This window comes from Bufo bufo, chromosome 4, assembly GCF_905171765.1.
Source record: "Bufo bufo chromosome 4, aBufBuf1.1, whole genome shotgun sequence".
Taxonomy (NCBI): Eukaryota; Metazoa; Chordata; class Amphibia; order Anura; family Bufonidae; genus Bufo; species Bufo bufo.
The window spans coordinates 117,847,857-117,868,725 of NC_053392.1; the positions used below are offsets into that span (position 1 = coordinate 117,847,857).

The following is a 20,869-nucleotide window of genomic DNA, read 5'->3' on the forward strand; positions in this document are numbered from 1 at the left end:
GCCGCTGAGCTTGCTTGAATTTACTGCTGCGTCATCTTCATCCTGAATTGGCGGTAAAAGTTGGCGCCTTTTTGCTGAAAAGAGCGGGAAAAGGCTCAATGTCGGCGCCACCGCCCTGTCTGGACATTTGCATGTCTGCAGAAATGGACTCCGCCTCCCCCATACTGGAGTGTCTGGGGGGCGGCCTCCCAGTGCAATGGGAGGATCTGTCTGAACTTATTGGCGCCACCCTGTCGCTCTCCAGAGAAGGATCGAGCATGTTGGAGAGTGAAGACTGCTCTGCTGGGATGTCCGCGCCTGATCTATTAAAGATGGATTGTATTGGTGTAGAGCCAGAGGACGCTCCACCGGCCTACCCTCCGGGACCAGAGAAACCCGCCTGCCCGCCACCGAGGACGCAACCAGAGACCTACTATGGCTCCTGGAGGGACTTCTTCCAGCCCTCGTTCAAGTGGTCAGCGTTAATGGCAGAGATCCGGGAGGCCGCCATAAAGAAAAATACCAAGTCAAAGATATTCTACGAAGAACTGGCAAAGACCGTTCACGAGCGTCACACTGACACCCAACCCCGCCTGGAAAGGAGAAAGGGGTTGGTTGTGGCCTTCGACAAGAACCGTGGCTACGGTTTCATACAAGACTATACCACCGGCAGAGACTTATACGTAAACCGGAGATCCGTCAAGCGGGGTTACCTCCCCGAGCATATGCATAACCTCCGCGAGGGAGAGGAAGTGGAATTCACCCCTGCCGAGGGCCTGCGAGGCCCATATGCTACTGCCGTGACCCGTCCCAAGAAAGAACCGGAGGACTGGGAGGCAGATGAGGACTACTCTGGCTGCGAGTGCAAACCAGCGCGCTCTCCAGAACCGGCCCATCACGCATTCCAAGAGCGGGGCTCTTTCAATGGCCCTAACGTATTTTGGCAGCCAACCGTATTGGAGAAATGGGTGAGTCCCTATCCATCCCCCGAGCTGCCTCGCCGGGAGAAAGCGATCCAAGAAATGGAGAATCTGAAAGGACTCCGCGTTACCCTGGATAATATCCGGAAGGGTAAGAGACCTGATGCGCCACCGGAGCCTGCAGCGGCTGCGTCCGATGCACCATCTACTGTACCTGTGCCGGCGGCGACGGCGGAGGACAGCGATCCTGAGACCGAGAGCCTGGATGACCAGATCGTCCGTCTGGAGGAAAAGTTGCGGGAGTTACGCAGAATTGCCACCGCCAGGATCCAGACGCCACTTAAGAAAGAAGAGGTAAGGGTACCTGTCCCTACCGGCCGGCCACCTTCTGCTACCACAGCTGCGTTGAGGCCCCCAAGAAGGCCCTCTCACCCTGTGACTTGCTGCGCAGAGCCCACCGGACCGCTTGCGGCGGCGGTGCCTAGGCAAGCACAACCTGCGATTGTTATCCCTGCACCGGTGCGGTCAGCAACTGTTATCACCCCTAGGCCTATGGGGCCAATACCTATTAGGGGTCCCTTCATGCTACAGCTGCCTCTAATACCGTGTTGTGGGCACATCCGCCTGTGGAAGATTATTATAGGCCTCATTTGCCAGCAGAGCCAGGGAGCACCACTGAAATGCCAGGTGATTATGACATGCCCCTGTGAATTGGCCTGCTAGGCCGTTGATTTATTGCTTTCATCAAGGGACCTCATTGCTGAGAATTTAACCCTTCCAGGACAGGAGTCCTTTGTTTTTGGTCCTTTGTTGCTGCTGCCAGTTACCCACGGCTCAGTGGTGGTGGTCACCCACTGAAAACACCAATGTCAGCAAAGCCATCTTGTTCACAGGACCTCCTGCCTGCTTCTACAATGTCTCACTAAGTTGTGCCTGTTCCTACGTTGCACCTTTAACCCTTTAACCCCCTTTTCAGGTTGAGTAAGGGTATTACAGCACTTATTTTTATATTATGCCATTTGAAAAATGTGGGCTATTTTATTGTGCTGTCATTTTATTGTGCAACTTAATTTCAAGGAAACGTGCCCGGAGATAGACTCAAAAGTACATAAGCCTCTGAGATTTTGCTATTTTTAAAGAAATGTGCCTAGAGACGGACTCAAAAGTACCTGAGCCTCTATGATCTTCTTCCTTGCTTGAATGATGAAAGACACTTGCTCAAAATAAGAAGGAAACCTGGGTACGGACTCATATTTGTTCCTTGAGCCTCCAAGAACTTTACATCGTTTTATATTTCGTCTTCTGTTCTATTATGGACAATTTGCACTTATGGACTATCCTGGTATCACTGATATGCTGCACCAGGTCAGCGCCCCTGTTCCCTCACACTATCCTGAGAGAAGAGAACGACGCCCCTTTTCACCGTCACTTGTTCCTAAGCCAGTGGAACTGCCTGATTTATGCAGATAATGTATTCTTGCAAATGTAGATGAAATTTTCCTGCTTTGTGTTCTTCTCTCTTTTTCAGGTACAGTATCCAGCTGGGCAGGGCCCCTCCATGTTGCGCCGAGGTCGGGCAACGTTATAGTGTGGTTGTATGTAGTGTCCCACTAGATTGGCGTGGGCACTACACAAGGGTCAATTGGTGTGCGCGTTCCTCCTACTCACAAGGGACAGAAATGTCATATGTAATTGTGCAATCAATGTATTTTCTAATGTGTTTTTATATGCAATGTTCCCCTGTATGATGCAATAGCAGGCCTAGTTGGGTGTAGTTAGACATCCCAGACACTAGAGGGAGTTAGGGAACCCCTAGTATAAATGTTCAGGCCCAGACAGGGAGAGGGAGTTCAGAGTCAGGAGTCTGCTGAGACATAAGTTAGAAGGCACCAGCCAGGGACAAGCTGAGGGCCTCCTCCTGACATGCAGCTAGACAGCCCTGGCTTCTAGTTGTTACCAGGAGGCTAGTAGAGGGATCCTAGCCTACCTGCGGATCAAGAGAGCCTTAGTTAGCTCTGAAGACACCCCAGTTGCAGGACAGCACCTCCTGGGAGAAACCTGCAGTTACCCTCAAGCCGAGTAAGGACAATACCAGGTCAGATAAGTACCCTGATGGGCAGAGGTTCTATAAAGTACAGCAAGCGCCAATACTGGAGAGAGGATTTATATACCAAGGATGAAAGCCAACATTTAGGCATCCAGGCCTTGGGATCCAGCCAGCTAGAATAGCTGAAGGGGATAGAGCAGCATTGCACTGCAAAGCATTAGCCGTTGTGCCCTCCAAGTATCTTGCATGATTAATACCTGCCATTATTCAAAGTCTACCTGCTTGTGAAGTATTGTTCAAGGGACTGCATTATCATCACAATCACCTGTAACTGTATGTACCAAGTTGGACTGTGTTCACCAAGTAAAGCAACGTTTGGTTTATCCACTGAGTACTCAGTTATTCCTCCTATAAATCGGTGTGCCACCGTTACTGGCACTGGCGTCACGAATCCAACAGGGACCTTGCCCCAGGCACTAAAAATACCTGTAACATCCAGGGCACCTCATCCACCATCAGGCCTGGTCCCTATATACAGAGTGTGCCCCAGAGGAACTGTGTCTACCTCTCATTCACTGCTGCATGCCTGCCCAGGGTTCTCTAATATAGTGAGCAACCCTCGATTGCCTATAACCGTGACCTCGCTTCGCTATACCCAGCAGGTCTGGCGTGCTGCACATTCAGTGGGGACATTTACTATTCTATTTACGCCACTTTTGTGGAGTAAATGGCTGACAAACATTGTCACACCCATTTGTGCGGCTAAATTTGTGACTTTTCTCCCTTCATGCCACTTTACCAGATGGCAGAGCAGGTCCCCCACGTTTACTGTATCTTTATTAACGGGAGTTTTCTGGCATGAATAAAGACTTAAAACTGTGGCAGTTAGGAGGCCACCATATATTTAAGTCTGTTACAAGGCATGATTAGTAGATGGGCCAAATCTATGAGAGACATGTCCACCTTAATTTCTATTTTCCTGTATTTGTACATAGAAGTGACTATACTGATGTGATGTACGGAAAAGAAGACATGATATAAAAGAAAATCTTTATTTATTGCAAGATGAAAGGCATATAACAAGTGAAGGCAGAACATTCATTTTATATGGTGAATAACAAGGAGATAAATGAGTAGGAATATATAAGACAATCCTTGACCAGGACTAGATCTTTACATCTTCTCAGCACGGAAAGTGCAAGCTGTCCGTAGTTCTGTGGATAAAAAAGACACAAAGAAAAAATTAGTTAGGGCACATGCACATGACCACGCCGTGTTTTGCGGGCAGCAAATTGCGGATCCGCAAAACACAGAGGCTGGCCGCGTGCATTCCGCATTTTACGGAACAAAACAGGCCACCCATAATAGAAATTCCTATTATTGTCTAGTGATGAGCGGCAGGGGTCATATTCGAATTCGCGATATTTTGCGAATATTTCATAGAATATTCGTTGAATATTCGCAAATTCGAATATTCGCTAGGAGTAGTGTGGATTGCGAATTTTTGTAATGCAAATTTTCGTAATGAGAATTTTCGTTATGAGAATTTTCATAATGTGAATTTTTGTAATGAGAATCAATGAGATCGTAAAAAACTCAGATCCGATGGTATATTCTAAACCCCCAGGCATTCCCATAGTGATGGGAACGCTTGTCGGGGAAGTGTATGCCAAAGTGGAACAACTGTACAGACGAAGACGAATATTCTAGAAAACGAATATATTCATTTTTCGAATATTCGTAATATTCAAAAACAAGAATATATAGCAATATAGCGAATATAAAAAAAAAACGAATATAGAGCAATTTAGCTAATATAGTGCTATAATCTTTGTCTAATAGTTGTAATTTTTTTCTCATCTGAAGGTCAGATTGGAAAAAAATTACAACTATTCAAAAAAAAGATTATAGCACTATATTAGCTAAATTGTTCTACATTCATTTTTTTCGAATATTCGCTATATTGCTATATAATCTTGTTTTTGAATATTACGAATATTCGAAAAACAAATATATAGCACTATATCGAATATATAAATTTTTTTTGAATATTCGTCTTTTTTTCCATCTGAAGTCATGATTCCTCCCTGCTTAAGTTACTAAAGTCAAAGATATTGCAGCCTTCTCATTGGCCCACAAGCTAAAAGCAGGGAGGGATCATGTGTATTGGTTAAAAAAAATCTAGAATATTCCAAATTACTAATATATATCACTATATTCTAAATATTTGCGAATTCTCGAAGTGACAATATTCACGACCAAAATTTGCAATTCGAATATTCGTGATCAACACTATTATTGTCCTCAAAACGGACAAGAATAGGACATGTTCTATTTTTTTTTTTTGTGGGGCCACAAAACGGAGCAAAGGATGCGGACAGCTCACGGAGCGCTATCCTCATTTTTTGCGGCCCCATTGAAGTGAAAGGGTTCACGCAAAACACAGCGCAGGTAATTTTTCTTCTGAGATTTGATTATCTTTATCTACTTGTAGGACCTAAGTGAAAATCTTATATAGTTTTTGGTTAAATGTATGCAAAAATATGACATTTCTGAAGAGTTCACAAACTTTTAAACAGCACTGTAAATAAACTGGATTAGATCCCCTATCAGGCTAAACTATCCTGGCTACCATGGATGAGAAATCTTTATATTCCAATATTCCACACAGGGTGGCTCTGAATTTGTGGTGGAGCTTAGAAAATTCGTCCTCATACCTAACCCATAACTACTTTTCATTTTGGTGACAGTCCATACGTACCTACAGACGAAGTTAAATAGTACCATAGTGTGCAAATCTGTTCATGGCCAAGCTTGAAAGTAATTTCTTATCCTTCCTAACCCTAACTTCCTACATCTGGAATGAATCTGAACAACAGCTAAAAACATCCCATGAATGCTTCACTCAGTTTTATCTCACCATCAATTTAACACTAAACTACTCTTTTACTGAAGAAGAAAAAAAAAGTGGACCTCATGATCAAGATACAAGACAGTTAAAAAGAGAATTTGTTTTATGGAAGCCAGTTGACCACGCAGAATAACTCAGATGGGACAGTGTTCACCCCAAACACATAACAAACATCATCATCTAAAGTCAAATTATCAGATACAATCGCTTTCATTCAAATCCTACAGATAGAGATGAGCACCTTGGACGCTTCAAAAATATATTTTTGAATCAAGGATACCATCTAATTGCTGTGCAAATTAAAATTACCCAATCCACCAGATTACCAAGAATGGAGCTCCTTTAATACAAAGGAAAACAAGAAAACCATCTAGTGCCTCTACTAGAAACTGACAACCAAAATCTGTGGAGCCTTAATAAGGGTCTCCATGTAGGTCAATATGGTCAGAAGCTGAGAATAAGAATGAACTCTCATTGCAGCACAATAAAAGAAAAAAGAAAACATCTACCTTACCAAAACATTTTTATAGCCATGACCATCTCAGAGATAGTTTTGAGCAAAGTGAATTCCGTCTGAACTTTAGGAAAACTTTGATTCGCAACGAAGCCGAATTTTCTCATGCTTATTGGAAATGAATAGTGTTGAGCACGAATATTCGAATAGCGAATTTCTATCGCGAATATCGACACTTCGAGAATTCACGAATATTTAGAATATAGTGTTATATATTTGTTATATCGAATATTCTTTTCCATCTGAACACATGATTCCTCTCTGCTTCTTGCTTGTGGGCCAATGAGAAGGAAGCAATGTCAAGTTCACAACAATACTTAGTGCACCAATCAGTCATCTGTAGTCAGACCTGCTAAAATATGAAGTCGCGCGTAGTGCAAAAAATATTCTAATCACTGCTGTGGGGGGTTAGCTCTTCTCCGGGGGTCATTCACATAAGTATCTTCGCCAGACACCAAGTTTAAGGTCCAAACATCGCTTTTATTTGGCACCTCAGCAAAACTAACATAAATAATATAAAGCCAAAATAAAATACCTTGCCCGTCTGGGCTCTACCTAAACACATAGGTTTCCCTGACTCACCTAAAGCGTAACACAGTTCACACCCGTGATGAGATGTGGCTTTCCCAGCCCAACCTCCAGCAGCCACCAGGCTGCTCCCACACCAGTGTCTCTTGTGGGATAGTGGTCTCTCAGCCCTCCCGGCTCAGACCACACAGAGCCACTCCAGCCTTCTGTGTGCCAGTCCCCACCCCCTCTCACTCTGAGGAGTCCTTTATCCCCAGGTGATTACTGCACCTGGTCTTTCTTCAGACCTGGTAAATGTGGGGAAGACACAGCAAATCCTGCCATATATCTCCCCTAACAACCATGAGGCCTGTCACTGCCTCACACTGCCGATTAGCGCAATCGCAAATATATTGGAGCACTTGACTCTATCTGCATATAAAGCTATTCAAATTTTCTGCCGTGCCAACCATTTTCTCCAGTCTCAGGAGAAACTCATGAAACTTCTAGCAGCTTTAAAAATATAGCCAAACTGACCCACGCCTGTATTTCGCGTTACGAATTCGCATTACGTGGTTTTTACATTGCCGATTTTTTGCATTCAATAAAATAATCTCGAATTTGCGAATATATGACAAATATTCTACAAAATATTTGTGAAATTCGAATATAGCCCCTGCCGCTCATCACTAGAAACGAATCAGGTTTTCCTAAAATGGTGGCTGCACGTGTTACAAAGTGAAAGTAAGAACCCCGGGAACGTGAGATCACCCAAAATGCTGTGCAGCCAGCCAATCCACAGATAGCAATCCCCTGTGATGTCACAGACCTATAAAACACTCATCCCGCCATTTCCCTGTGAGATGAGCATAGGGAGAGACATGGCAAGCATAGGGAGAGTCATGTGCAATGGCCTCTACAGAAATGAGACGAGGGGAGAGAGGGATTCTTCTAGCTCTCCTCTACACTGCTGCTCTACCAATCATTGAAGTGGACCCTGTATGTGCCCGCCAGCATGACTGCCCGCCCGCCAGCCTCTGTCACTTGGCCTCATGCCCGCCCACCTTGCATGTAGTGCTGCCTTGCTCCTGCTCTAGCTGTGACAGCCCTCTTTCACAGCCCTTGCTGCCTGCCTGCCAGCTAATGACAGCCTCCTACTTCAGACTCCCTTCCAGCCTACCCCTACCCTGTACTGTGCCCTATATCCTGTACTGTACCTTATACCCTATACTGTGCCCCCTTATAATACACTGTAGAAGGTGCAGTACAGGGGTATCAGGGGATACCCCTGTACTGTGCCTCCTAACCTGAGCTATGCCATCTTATACCCTGTATTGTGCCCTCTTACCATACCCTGCACTGTGTCCCCTTATATCCTGTTACCTAGTCACTGTATGGCAGCGTTAATATAGTCACTGTATGGCAGTATTATTCAGTCATTGTATGGCGGTGTTATCCAGTCACTGTATGGTTTTGTTATCTGGTCACTGTATGGAAATGTTATCCAGTCACTGTATGGCATTTATTTAGTCACTGTATGGCGGTGTTATCCAGTCACTGTATGGCATTTATTTAGTCACTGTATAGCGGTGTTATCCAGTCACTGTATGGCAGTTATTCAGTCACTGTATGGCGGTGTTATCCAGTCACTGTATGGCATTTATTTAGTCACTGAATAGCGGTGTTATCCAGTCACTGTATGGCAGTTATTCAGTCACTGTATGGCGTCGTTATCCAGTCACTGTATGGCATTTAATCAGTCACTTTATAGTGGTGTTATCCAGTCACTATATGGCAGTTATTCAGTCACTGTATGGCGGTGTTATCTAGTCACTGTATGGCATTTATTCAGTCACTTTATAGTGGTGTTATCCAGTCACTATATGGCAGTTATTCAGTCACTGTATGTCAGTCTTATCCAGTCACTGTATGGCGGTTTTATCCAGTCACTTTATAGTGGTGTTATCCAGTCACTGTATGGCAGTGTTATCCAGTCACTGTATGGCGTCTTTATCCAGTCACTGTATGGCAGTCTTATCCAGTCACTGTATGGCAGTCTTATCCAGTCACTGTATGGCGGTTTTATCCAGTCACTTTATAGTGGTGTTATCCAGTCACTGTATGGCAGTCTTATCCAGTCACTGTATGGCGGCTTTATCCAGTCACTTTATAGTGGTGTTATCCAGTCACTGTATGGCAGTGTTATCCAGTCACTGTATGGCGTCGTTGTCCTGTCATAGTATGGGGCTATAATGTTACAGTGTTTGTTATACAGTTGTGGTATGGTCTATTATCCTTTATGGCGGTGTTATTTAGTCTCTGTATGTTGGTAATATATAGTCACTAAATGTATTAGTATTTGAGGGCAGGGCTAATATATTTACAGTATAGAGATTCCAGTATATTATACTATAGTGTGCCCTGTGTTTCCCAATAGAGTAAATGAGCCTTGGGTAACGCAGTCCTCACCATGGGCCACCAGGACCAGGCTGTGCACTCTGTCAGCCTTCTGTATTATACCATGCAGTACATGGCGACCTCCCCTCTCTGCCCCGCCGCTCCGCTGTGTACTAGTGCTTATTCTTGCAAACTAAGGCTGGGTTCACATTACGTTTTTTCCATTCGATCAACAGATACAAAAAAATGTATATGTTAACGGATGCCTCAGACAGATACCATACATGTGTACAGTTGAAATAAATTAATGTTAGCTGTTGCATTACATAGCTTTAGTATGATGCCATGGTTTACTACTTTGCCCTGTACATGTGTGCAGTGGAACTAAATTGATTATAGTGAATGCTTTCTGTAAGCTGTTGCATTACATAGTGTCAGTATTAGGTCATGGTTAAATATTTCACCCTGTACATGTGTGAAGTGGAGCAAAATTTATGATAGCGAATGCCTTCCGTTAGCGATACAATTGTTATACGCTTCAGCCAACAGATAGTTGCCTGGGCTCTCCAAAGGAACAGGCAGTGGCAAGAATGATGCTGTAGCCAGCAAAAGTAGCTGCAGAAGAAGGGGTAGTGGTAGCAACAGCTGCTTGTACTGGAATGGTTGACTCTCTCTCACAATCATCTCAAGTTACAACAGATACACACAGCCAACAATTGATGGGGTCCTCTGACACCATGCTTAGTTGGCATGGCCAAGGAACTGACTCTGTGCCCTCACCTGTCCTGAACCTGCCTCTTGCTTTTGCTGCTCCATCTGTTAGCCAAGTAATGTTTGCCGCAGGCTCTGCTCTGTTTTTCAGCAATGATGGAGGATACGTGGAAGCTAAAGATGAGCAAAGTTTTCAAAAATTCTATTCAGCTGCTTCGACGAATATTCCAAAAATTAGCTTCGTTCCAAATTAATTCACCATGAAGCGCTTTAAATCAGCTATATCCCGGGCTGTGCATTGCAGCAACATGCATAGCTAGTCCTTTCTGGTAGTGAAACAGTTACTGTGCATCAGTATCACAGGCAGATCACATACAGTATATGGAAGTGTGAATCATCGTGCAGGCCACCAAATGTCCTAGCTAATCCCTAGCTAAACCAAAAGAAAAGCATACAGCAGTCTTCAGAAAAGAAACACCGTGCGCCCTGCAAGACCTGTGTCCCAATGTTTTTATTAAACAAGGTGGGCACCCCAATAACAGCAAAATTAGACAGCTTATTCACCCTAATTTGAGAATCAAGGCATAATAGAATTGTTTATCTACTAAACAAGGCGGACACCCCAATAACAGTAGAACTAGACATCTTATTCACAGCAATTTGGGAATCAAGGCGTAATAGAATTGCTGATCTATTTAACAAGGTGGACTCCCCAAAATTATTCTTTACCACGAAGCACGAGGAAATTCCGATTCATTGCAAATCAATTTTTTCCTAAACTTCCTAACGAATTCCACTTCGGAGGCTTTGGTTTGCTCAATACTAGTGGGAGCACATGTTGCGAGAGGCCAGGGATGTGCACAAGAGACAGGTGAGGGTGACTCGCAAATATATGCAGATGATAATGTAGCCGATAGCACATTGGAGCCGGGGAAGAGGGGTAGATAAATAGATAAACAAAAACAAAACAAAAAAAATATCATGGGAATTCACTGCATGCGAAAATGCCCTTACTAGTAAAATATAAAAATATTTATCCCAAATGGAGAAATAAAAATGTCGATTCGCAGTTTTTTTTGCTTTACCTCTACCAAAAAATAGAATAAAAAGTGATCAAAAAGTCATACACACCCCAAAATAGTATGAATGAAAACTACAGATTGCCCTACAAAAAATGACCCCCACACAGCTCGCTACACATACTGTAACTACAAAAAGGTTATAGGGTTCAGCATATGGCGATTAAAAAAAAAAATTTTTTTTTTAAGGTTTTTATTTTTTATCATATATTTAAACAAGAAAAACTCTACAAACGTGGTACCATTGTAGTTGCACTGACATGGAAAATGGAGGTAGCAGGTCAGTTTTACTCCATAGGGGATGCCGTAAAAACAAAACCCATAAAACAGTGATTTTTTTTTCAATTCCACTCCATTTAGAATTTTTTTCCAGCTTCCCACTATATCGTATGCAATATTAAATGGTGCCATTAGAGTAGAGTACAACTTGTCCTGCAAAAGACAAGCCCTCATATGGCTGGGCGAATGGAAAAATTAAAAAAAAAGTTGTAGACCCGGAAAAGCAGGGAATGAAAAACGAAAAACCAAAAATCCTCCGGGGGTGAAGGGGTTAAGCTGAATTGTAATCAAACTGATGAGTGTTTATTAGCTATCATGGGTTAACAGATAAGGGCTACAGATTAAGGCCTCATGCACACAAACGTATTTTCTTTCCGTGTCTATTCCTTTTTTTTTGCGGACCGTAAATGGAACCATTCATTTGAATGGGTCCGCAAAAAAAACAGAAGTTACTCCATTAGCATTCCGTTTCCGTATGTCCGTTCCGCCAAAAAATAGTCCGCATTACGGACAAGGATAGGACTGTTCTATTAAGGGCCAGCTGTTCAATTCCACAAAATACGGAATGCACGCTGATATCATCCGTATATTTTGCGGACCGCAAAAAACATACTGTCATGTGCATGAGCCCTAAGCCATTGCAGATCTTCAAGACCAATAACAAAAATTATTTTTAGCCCAAAATAAGTAATGTAGAAAGCAATAATAAAAATCTACCCAAAGATGTCGATAGCCATTAACTTGGCCCTATTCACCCAACTGGATCCGCAAAATGCAAGTATCGGCCTTAAACGTTCCGCATTTTACGGATCAGAACATCCTGCCCTTTGTTAGCAATGTCTATTTTTGTCCATAAAATCTTTTTTGTGGGACTGCGGAAAGGACATACAGATGCGGACAGCACACTGTGTGCTGTCTGCATCTTTTGCGGCCACATTGAATTTAATTGATCTGGATTGGATGCGGACCTAAAATATGGTTATGCAATTGGACTGAAATATAGTAAAATAAATAGTACAATAATAATACAAAAACTATATATTAGTTTTCCAAAACACAACCTACCCGATATTGGCAAGCATGGGTTATTTCTGAGCATAGTTGACGAAAGGTGTTTGCCCAAAATATCATCAATCAAGTCTCTTCCTTTTATCATGTCAAATTCTAACATGCATTGTGCGTCATCACTGAAGAGGAGGTTTTCACCGTAACTTGAAAATATCTGAAATTTGTCCTTCTGAGATCCGTTCCTGCCATAGAGAGACTAAACAGGAGAAAATATTGGGATTATAAATCCAGTAGCAAATTGCCATATTTATAAATGCATCAATATTCAGTAGAAAGACAAAAATTCAATATTTATTGACTAGCACATATATCTATATATTGCATCTGAGCATTTTTTAGTAGATCATAAAAATGTGTTTTTACCCACGCAAACTATACATCGATAACCATAGGCATAGCTATCGGGGGTGCAGGGAGCCTCAATCACTCTATATCACATTGATACAGCTGAATTCTATTATAGGCGTAAACCCATGTGCTCCCTGCCCTAACATTCACCCTCTAGGCTGCAGGACATATTAACCCTGTTGCCTACAGGACCTCGGTACCATGCAGAAGATGAAAGCATCCTTGTGAAAGTGAGCACCACCTATTCCAAGATACTACCTGAAGAAGGGACTTGGTCACTCTGCATGTCAGGGGATTGTGTTGAGGTAAGTACAGGTTTTATTAAATTTTTGTGGGGTACAAAGGTTGCACTTCAGTGAGGAACACTATTACTTATTGAGTGGACCTTCCCAGAATTATGGCTATTCAAGGTGTCAATTAGGGGTTTTATAACTTTTTAAAAGGTATTCCAGGTTTGAGGATTTTTTTAAATTCCATGTCCAGCTCTCCACCGCTCCATCACACCTTCCTGAGTTCCTGGCTCCCTTTTGCAGTCTTCTGGTTCTTGTCCTGTAAACGTCCAAACTAGAGATGAGTGGATCGATTCATCTCTTGTAAATTCATTTCAATTGATTTGCTTATCTCTAGTCCTGACAGGTGGGGTTATGTGCACTGCTGCAGTCAATGACTGGCCTCACTTGTGACATTTCCCCGAATTGCCCTTCACTGCTGGTTGACGTGCCACTTGGAGACACATCACTTCTGATGCAAGTCATTTTTGCAGGGGTGCATGTGAAGTTTAAAACAAAAAAAAAAGTTTGCAAGATGAGGACCGGAAGACCGCAGAAGCCAGGAATGTGGGGAGCCAGAACAGAGTGGCCTGGAGCAGATGAGTTCTGGAAGCTCGAAAACCCTTTTAAGGGTACTTTCACACTAGCGTTTGAAGAATCTGCCTGCCGGATCTAGAAATCCATGTGCAAATAGATATCTTTTTTTTCCGGATCCATTAGACTTATGCATTGAAATACCGGATCCGTCTTTCCGGTATCATCCGGAATAATGGATCCGGTATTTAATTTTTTTCAAAGCTAGAAAGAACTGTGCATGCGCAGACCGGAAAACCAGATCCAGCGATGCGGCAATTTCCGGAACACTTGGTACCGGCTCCGGCATGAATACATTTCAATGGAAATTAATCCCGGATCCAGCAAGTGCGGTAGTGTTCCGGGATTTTGGTCGGAAAAAGAACTGCAGCATGCTGCAGTATTTTGTCTGGTTAAATACCGTACAAGGGACGGAACGGAAGACATCCTGATGCATACTGAACGGATAGCTTTCCATTCAGAATGCATTGGGACAAAAATGATGCGTTTTTTTCCGGTATTGAGACCCTTTACGGGATTTCAGTACCGGAAAAGAATAACGCTAGTGTGAAAGTACTCTAAGGGACCTGTTAAGGGCATGATTACTTTTTATGAGGGCACATAAGTGCATTATTACTTTTTAAGGTTAAAATTAGAGAATTGATGAAACTTTGGCGTGGAGCAGATGAGTCCTAGAAGCTCGAAAACCCTTTTAAGGGACGTCTTAAGGGCCTGATTACTTTTTAAGAGGGCACATAAGAGCATTATTACTTTTAATGGAGCACTAAGGCACATTATTCCTTTTTAAGGTTAAAGTTAGAGAATTGATTAAGCTTTTTAAGGGGCACTCAAGGGGTATTATATTACCTTTTATAAGGCACTCAGGAAGCATTATTACCTTCAAATGGACATATAGTACAGCAGGTATTATTAATCTCTAGAGCGAAAAAGTGCACACTCTAACTTTCTAAGGGGTTTTGTTACTTGTTACTTTCAAGGGCGCAGCGGGGCATAATTACTTTCTAGAGGGCAAAAAGGGGGCATTAATACTTTGTAAGGGGCACAATATTGAGCATTATTACTGTGTGTGGCACAAAAGGGCAGTTATTACTTTGTTGAGCACTAAGAAAATCACCATTATTGTGTGAGATACAAAAGATAATTTTTTTTACTGTGGGGCTCTTTATGGTAATCAGGGACAAATGTGGGGGATTGTGTATCTGGCATTATTTTTGGGGCACTATCTGGTTATGTTGCACTATTTTTCTGGGGGGTAATGATAGTTATGTTGCTATTTATTCCGTACAGAGTTTTGGCAGCTTTCTGCTGCACAGCAGGTATAGTTATGCAGATGGGACAGCAACATTCACAGAATTGGGGGCATTAGCAGGATGGGGAGTTTGTATAGGTTGGGGAAAGGTAGGGAGAGTGCTGAAAAAGAGAGGACCAAAAAATTTCTTTATTACAAACTCTGCAGACACAAGTCATGGCTAGAAGAAGTTGTCATGATGGTTCGGAGAGAATGAAAATGACTCCATGTAGTGTTATAGGTTAAGCTATCATTATTAATTAACCATTTATAACCCCATCTGTTTTTGTTAAGGAATGCATATCGGTTACCTATGAGGAGTTAAGTTCTAGACTTGACAGCGGCGAATCAATGGATGTCGTATATCTGGACTTCTCCAAAGCATTTGACACTGTACCGCATAAAAGGTTAGTATATAAAATGAGAATGCTCGGACTGAGAGAAAATGTCTGTATGTGGGTAAGTAACTGGCTGAGTGATAGAAAACAGAGGGTGGTTATTAACGGTAAACACTCAGATTGGGTCACTAGTGGGGTACCTCAGGGGTCAGTATTGGGCTCTATTTCCTTCAATATATTTATAAATTATCTTGTAGAAGGGTGGCACAGTAAAATAAAATTTTTTGGTTTACAGTACTAACACAAAAGAGGACAGTATACTGTTTCGGATGGATCTGGATAGATTCAAGGCTTGGTCATACAAGTGGCAGATAAGGTTTAATGCTGAAAAATGTAAGGTCATTCATGTGGAAAGGGGAAATATATGTCACCAGTACATACAAAATGGTAAAACACTGGGTAACAATGACATGGAAAGGGACTTAGGAATTTTAGTTGACAGTAAACTTAATTGTATCAACTAGTGTCAAGCAGCTGCTACCAAGGCCAATAAGAGGAATCAAAAGAGGCATAGATGCCCGTGACAAGAAAATAGTTCTGTCCCTTTACAAATAAGTAGTCAGACTGCACATGGAGTATTATGTACACTTATAGAGAGGGATCAGAGCTGGAGAGGGTTCAGAGAAGGGCAACTAAAGTAATACATTAAAATTAGTGGACTATAGTGCCCAGAAAGATAATCAAAATGAGGGTTATTTGCAGTACCCCAGACCTGGGCGTATCTGCAATTGTTTGTTATGCATTGTTATGTTATATATGTAATATTAGTACAACCAGCAGGCTGAGGAATGATTGACAGGGACAGGGTTAACATCCCTGATCCTCCCTTCTTGGTAAAAGTGGGCTGGTCCTGCTTCCTGCCAGGGGGAGAGGTTCTAGAGAGACTAGTGTGAAGGAAGCACATGCTAGAGCTCCTACTTCAAGGGACCATGTCTGGATCGTCTTTGAAACCAGTACTCCAGTTTAATAGAACCAAGGCAGCATGCTTACTCAGCAGAGTAACCAGCAATCTCAGCTGTACAGACCCTGCTGCAGGTGAAAGCCTGTATTGAACAGCGGACACCTATATCTATAGTGTCAAGAGGAGATCTTGCCGTCATCATTCCAGTCCAGCAGAGGCAGCCAGTTCCCAGTTAAAGATAACAGGGGAAGACAAAGCCTGCAGCACAGGAAGAGCAGCCAGGGCCTGGAGAAGGAGAGGAGTTCAGTGCAGGAGATCCAAAGCAGGGTCCGTTACCAGAACTCAGGGGTGGTGTGATGGGGCCACCCAAGTAAAGCAGTGCAGTCCAGACAGGTACAGAGATGCTGTGGCAGGCAGAGCATTGTGAGGCACAGGAGGAAGAGTGCAACATGGACAAGTGCAAGGGAGCAGAATGTGGAGCACATGTGTCAGACAAGCAAAGCCTCAGAAGTGCCCAGACAGATTTTGTACTGCAACAAAGAGAAAGGTCCAGCCTAGGAGAAACAGATATCAAGCACCAGGAGGGTCCCTCACCTGCTACCAGGAACAGTAAGTGCAGCCCCTAAGAGACTGTATGAAGTTAAACTAACTCTACAGAGACTGTAGTTATACCCTCCCTGCTATCAACTCGACAGCGTCCCTATTGAATATAAATGTACCTGTTTCACAAGTACAATAGTTTATTGCTGTATTGCAAAATCATCTTTAGTAAAGCTGTTCCAGTGTTCCTCATGTCGGAGTGAGTTTGTTGGCATCCACCTTCATACCTTACATATCCTCAAATTCCAACATACTTACAAGAGAGACATTAGCGAAACAGCATATCTGAGGTATATTTAATTGCCACTTACCCAGCTACCATACCACATCATCTGGGTGACAGAAATTGTACTTTGTACTAACCACTGCTGGATGTACAGTACTTAAAGTTATATTTTTCACTGAGTAAAGAGAGACTTTTAGGCCTCTTCCAGATGGGCGTTGCAGGAAAAGGTGCGGGTACGTTGCGGGAACATGCGCAATTTTTCTTCGCGAGTGCAAAGCATTGTAATGCGTTTTGCACGCGCGTGAGAAAAATCGGGCATGTTTGGTACCCAAACCCGAACTTCTTCACAGAAGTTCGGGTTTGGGTTAGGTGTTCTGTAGATTGTATTATTTTCCCTTATAACATGGTTATGAGGGAAAATAATAGCATTCTGAATACAGAATGCATAGTAAAATAGCGCTGGAGGGGTTAAAAATAAATAAATAATAATTTAACTCACCTTAGTCCACTTGAACGCGCTGCCGGCATCTCCTTCTGTCTCCTTTTTTGCTGATTGTAGGATCAGGACCTGTGGTGACGTCATTCCGGTCGTCACATGGTCCATCACATGATCCATCACCATGGTAAAAGATCATGTGATGGATGATGTGATGACCGGAGTGACGTCACCACAGGTCCTGTTCCTACAATCAGCAAAGAAGGAGGCAGAAGGAGATGCCGGCTGCGCGATCAAGTGGACTAAGGTGAGTTAAATTATTATTTATTTATTTTTAACCCCTCCAGCGCTATTTTACTATGCATTCTGTATTCAGAATGCTATTATTTTCCCTTATAACCATGTTATAAGGGGAAATAATAATGATCGGGTCTCCAAGCAACCGTGCGTGAAAATGCTTGCGGATGCTTGCGATTTTCACGCAACCCCATTCACTTCTATGGGGCCTGCGTTGCGTGAAAAACCCAGTATATAGAGCATGCTGCGATTTTCACGCAACGCACAAGTGATGCGTGAAAATCACTGCTCATGTGAACAGCCCCATAGAAATGAATGGGTCGGGATTCAGTGCGGGTGCAATGCGTTCAACTCCCGCCTTCGCATCCGCGCGGAATACTCGCCCGTGTGAAAGGGGCCTTATACTTTTATGTCTAGCCTGATTCTTCATACCACCTTTCCACTGCACTGATCCTCCAACGGCCTGATAGAGTACACCATGACACATCTCATCATGGACACTACCACTCCCATCCTCTGCACTTATTCTTCATGGGGTCTGTTACAGATATTTTACACTCCAGCTGAGTAAATCCGTACAGCATCTCCTGAAAACCAAGTAAATCCGAAGGTGTTAATATATACCATATTTTTCGCCCTATAAGACGCACCGGCCCATAAGACGCACCTAGGTTTTTGGGGAGGAAAATAAGAAAAAAATATATTTTTAACCAAAAGGTGTGCTTTTGGTGGGTTTGGAACTAATGGTGGTCTGTGGATGGCATTATTACTGGGGATCTGTGGATGGCACTATTATGGGGGATCTGTGAAGGACACTGTTATGGGGGGATCTGTGATGGACACTGTTATGGGGGATCTGGGGATGGCACTGTTATGGGGGATCTGTGGATGATGCACTGTTATGGGGGGGTCTGTGGATGACGCACTGTTATGGGGGAATCTGTGGATGATGCACTGTTATGGGGGGGGATCTGTGACGGACACTGTTATGGGGGGGATCTGTGAAGGATACTGTTACAGGGGGGATCTGTGAAGGATACTGTTACAGGGGGGATCTGTGGATGGCACTGTTATGGGGGATCTGTGGATGGCACTGTTATATATGTGCCATCCACAGACCCCCCCACCCCATAACAGTGCCACCCACAGACCCCCAGCCCATAACAGTGCCATCCACAGACCCCCCACCCCATAACAGTGCCATCCACAGACCCCCCACCCCTTAACAGTGCCATCCACAGATGTCTCCCATAAAACTGTCATCCACAGATTCCCCCCCTCCACCGCTCCAGTGCTGCAGTATACAAATATAAAATGTCTCATTCAATTAAAAGTGATTAAACATGCCCTCTCATTTCTAATATTACCGTACACCCTAACAGCTTCTGTACAACGCAGGCAGGCAGGGCGGCCGGCGCGTCACTCACTGACGTCACGTGCCTGCGCCGCCTGCTTCATTCATAAAGTAGGCAGCGCAGGCATGTGACATCAGGGAGTTACGCTGCCGCCTGCCCAGCCTGCCTGTCTGCATTCTACAGAAGCTGTTAGGGTGTACGGTAATATTAAAAGTGTGGGGGGGGGGGGGCATGTTTAATCACTTTTAATTGAATAAGACATCTTATATTTGTATACTGCAGCACTGGAGCGGCGGGCTGCACCGGCCCCGCCGCAATTGCCGGCCCCCAGCTGTTCCTCCCAGTCCCTCCCCGCTCGCTCATACATCGCAGCCTGCGATGTAAAAATGTCAGCATGTCACCATTTTATGGGGGGAAAAAGTGCGTCTTATGGGGCGAAAAATACGGTAGCTCCCAATCCCCCACAAACAGGATCCAGGACTTCAGGAAGGGGGTAAAAACAATCAACTTTATTGATGGCCACAGTTCAGCCTTTTATCAAGTCCTCCAGCAAGGGTTACTCCCACGGGGCCCTTGCGGGGGACAGGCACACAAAATACAGTGACCAATCAATATAGAGTAAGATATAACACACTCCCACATGAACAGTAAAATCTCTCCTCTCTATCCTGTAGATAATTGGATAAAGGGGCCGGACATAGTTCCATGCGCTCGATGACTAAGACCATTGTGTTTGCTAAATGTATCACAGGCAATATCCATTGTGAATGTGGATTGCGTCACCGGCAATATACATTGTGTTTGTGGATTGTGTCACAGGCAATATCCATTGTGTTCGCTAATGTCCATTGTGTTCGTTAACTGCGTCACAGGCAGATAAGGTGGTTTGTGTACATTTAAAGGGCGAAATAGGGTTAAGTACATGAACAGCAGAAAAAATACAAGAGTCTGGGCATTCATAAAGCAGGGGTTTTGTCACAGGGTCACTGCATATTTAGCTTAGAAAAAAGATGACTGAGGGGAGATCTAATAACCATGAATAAATATATCAGGGGTCAATACAGAGATCTCTCCCATCTCTATTTATCCCCAGGACTGTAACCGTGACAAGGGGACATCCTCTACATCTAAAGAAAAGAAGGTTTATAAGGGGGGTTGTCTCATTTCGCCATTACTAAGGTGAGATGAGACACAGTCCTAACCACCAGCCATCTGGGAAACAGCAGAGCTCACCAGTGCTTGCTGCTTCAGTAGCTCCCATTGCGTTGCGTGGGAGGTACGGCAACATCAAGCACCAGCGTGCTCTGCTGTTTCCGGATAGCTGGTGGTTAGGACTGGGTCTCATTTCACCTTAGTAACAGTGAGATGTGGCAACCCCTTTAACATAGAAGAGGAATATTTACAGTAAGAGCAGTGAGATTATGGAACTTTCTGCCTGATGACGTGGTGATGATAAACTCACTTAAAGAGTTCAAGAGGGGTCTCCATTTCTGGAGTGTAATAATATTACAAGATATAGTTTCTAGAATTCTAGAGAAGGGTTGATGACTCAGGGAGTTATTCTGACTGCCAGATTAGAGTCAGAATGGAATTTTTTTCCCCTAAAATTGTTTTTTTTTGCTTTCTTCTGGATCAACTTTTAAGGGTAATAGGCTGAAGAAGGTAATAGGCTAAAGAAAGTATATTAGTATATAACACCCCACTTCAATCAGTTTTTTTTGGGGGACGACTGGTATATCACACCA

At 43.5% G+C, this 20,869-nt stretch overlaps 1 protein-coding gene across 39 annotated transcripts in view; it reads right to left on the reverse strand.

Moving 5' to 3' along the window:
• LOC120997603 (saxiphilin-like) overlaps positions 1–20,869 on the reverse strand; it is a 390,951-nt gene that overhangs the window by 247,831 nt on the left and 122,251 nt on the right. Inside the window, exons 20-21 of one of the 39 annotated variants that reach the window (XM_040427747.1) lie at positions 12,410–12,608; positions 3,993–4,160 (exon numbers count right to left, since the gene is read on the reverse strand). The exons of the other annotated variants lie outside the window; for them this stretch is intronic. Coding sequence (XP_040283681.1) covers positions 4,120–4,160; positions 12,410–12,608 — 240 coding nt within the window. The 3' untranslated portion in view covers positions 3,993–4,119. Of the gene's footprint in view, positions 1–3,992; positions 4,161–12,409; positions 12,609–20,869 lie in introns of those variants that run through there. 39 annotated transcript variants of the gene reach the window in all.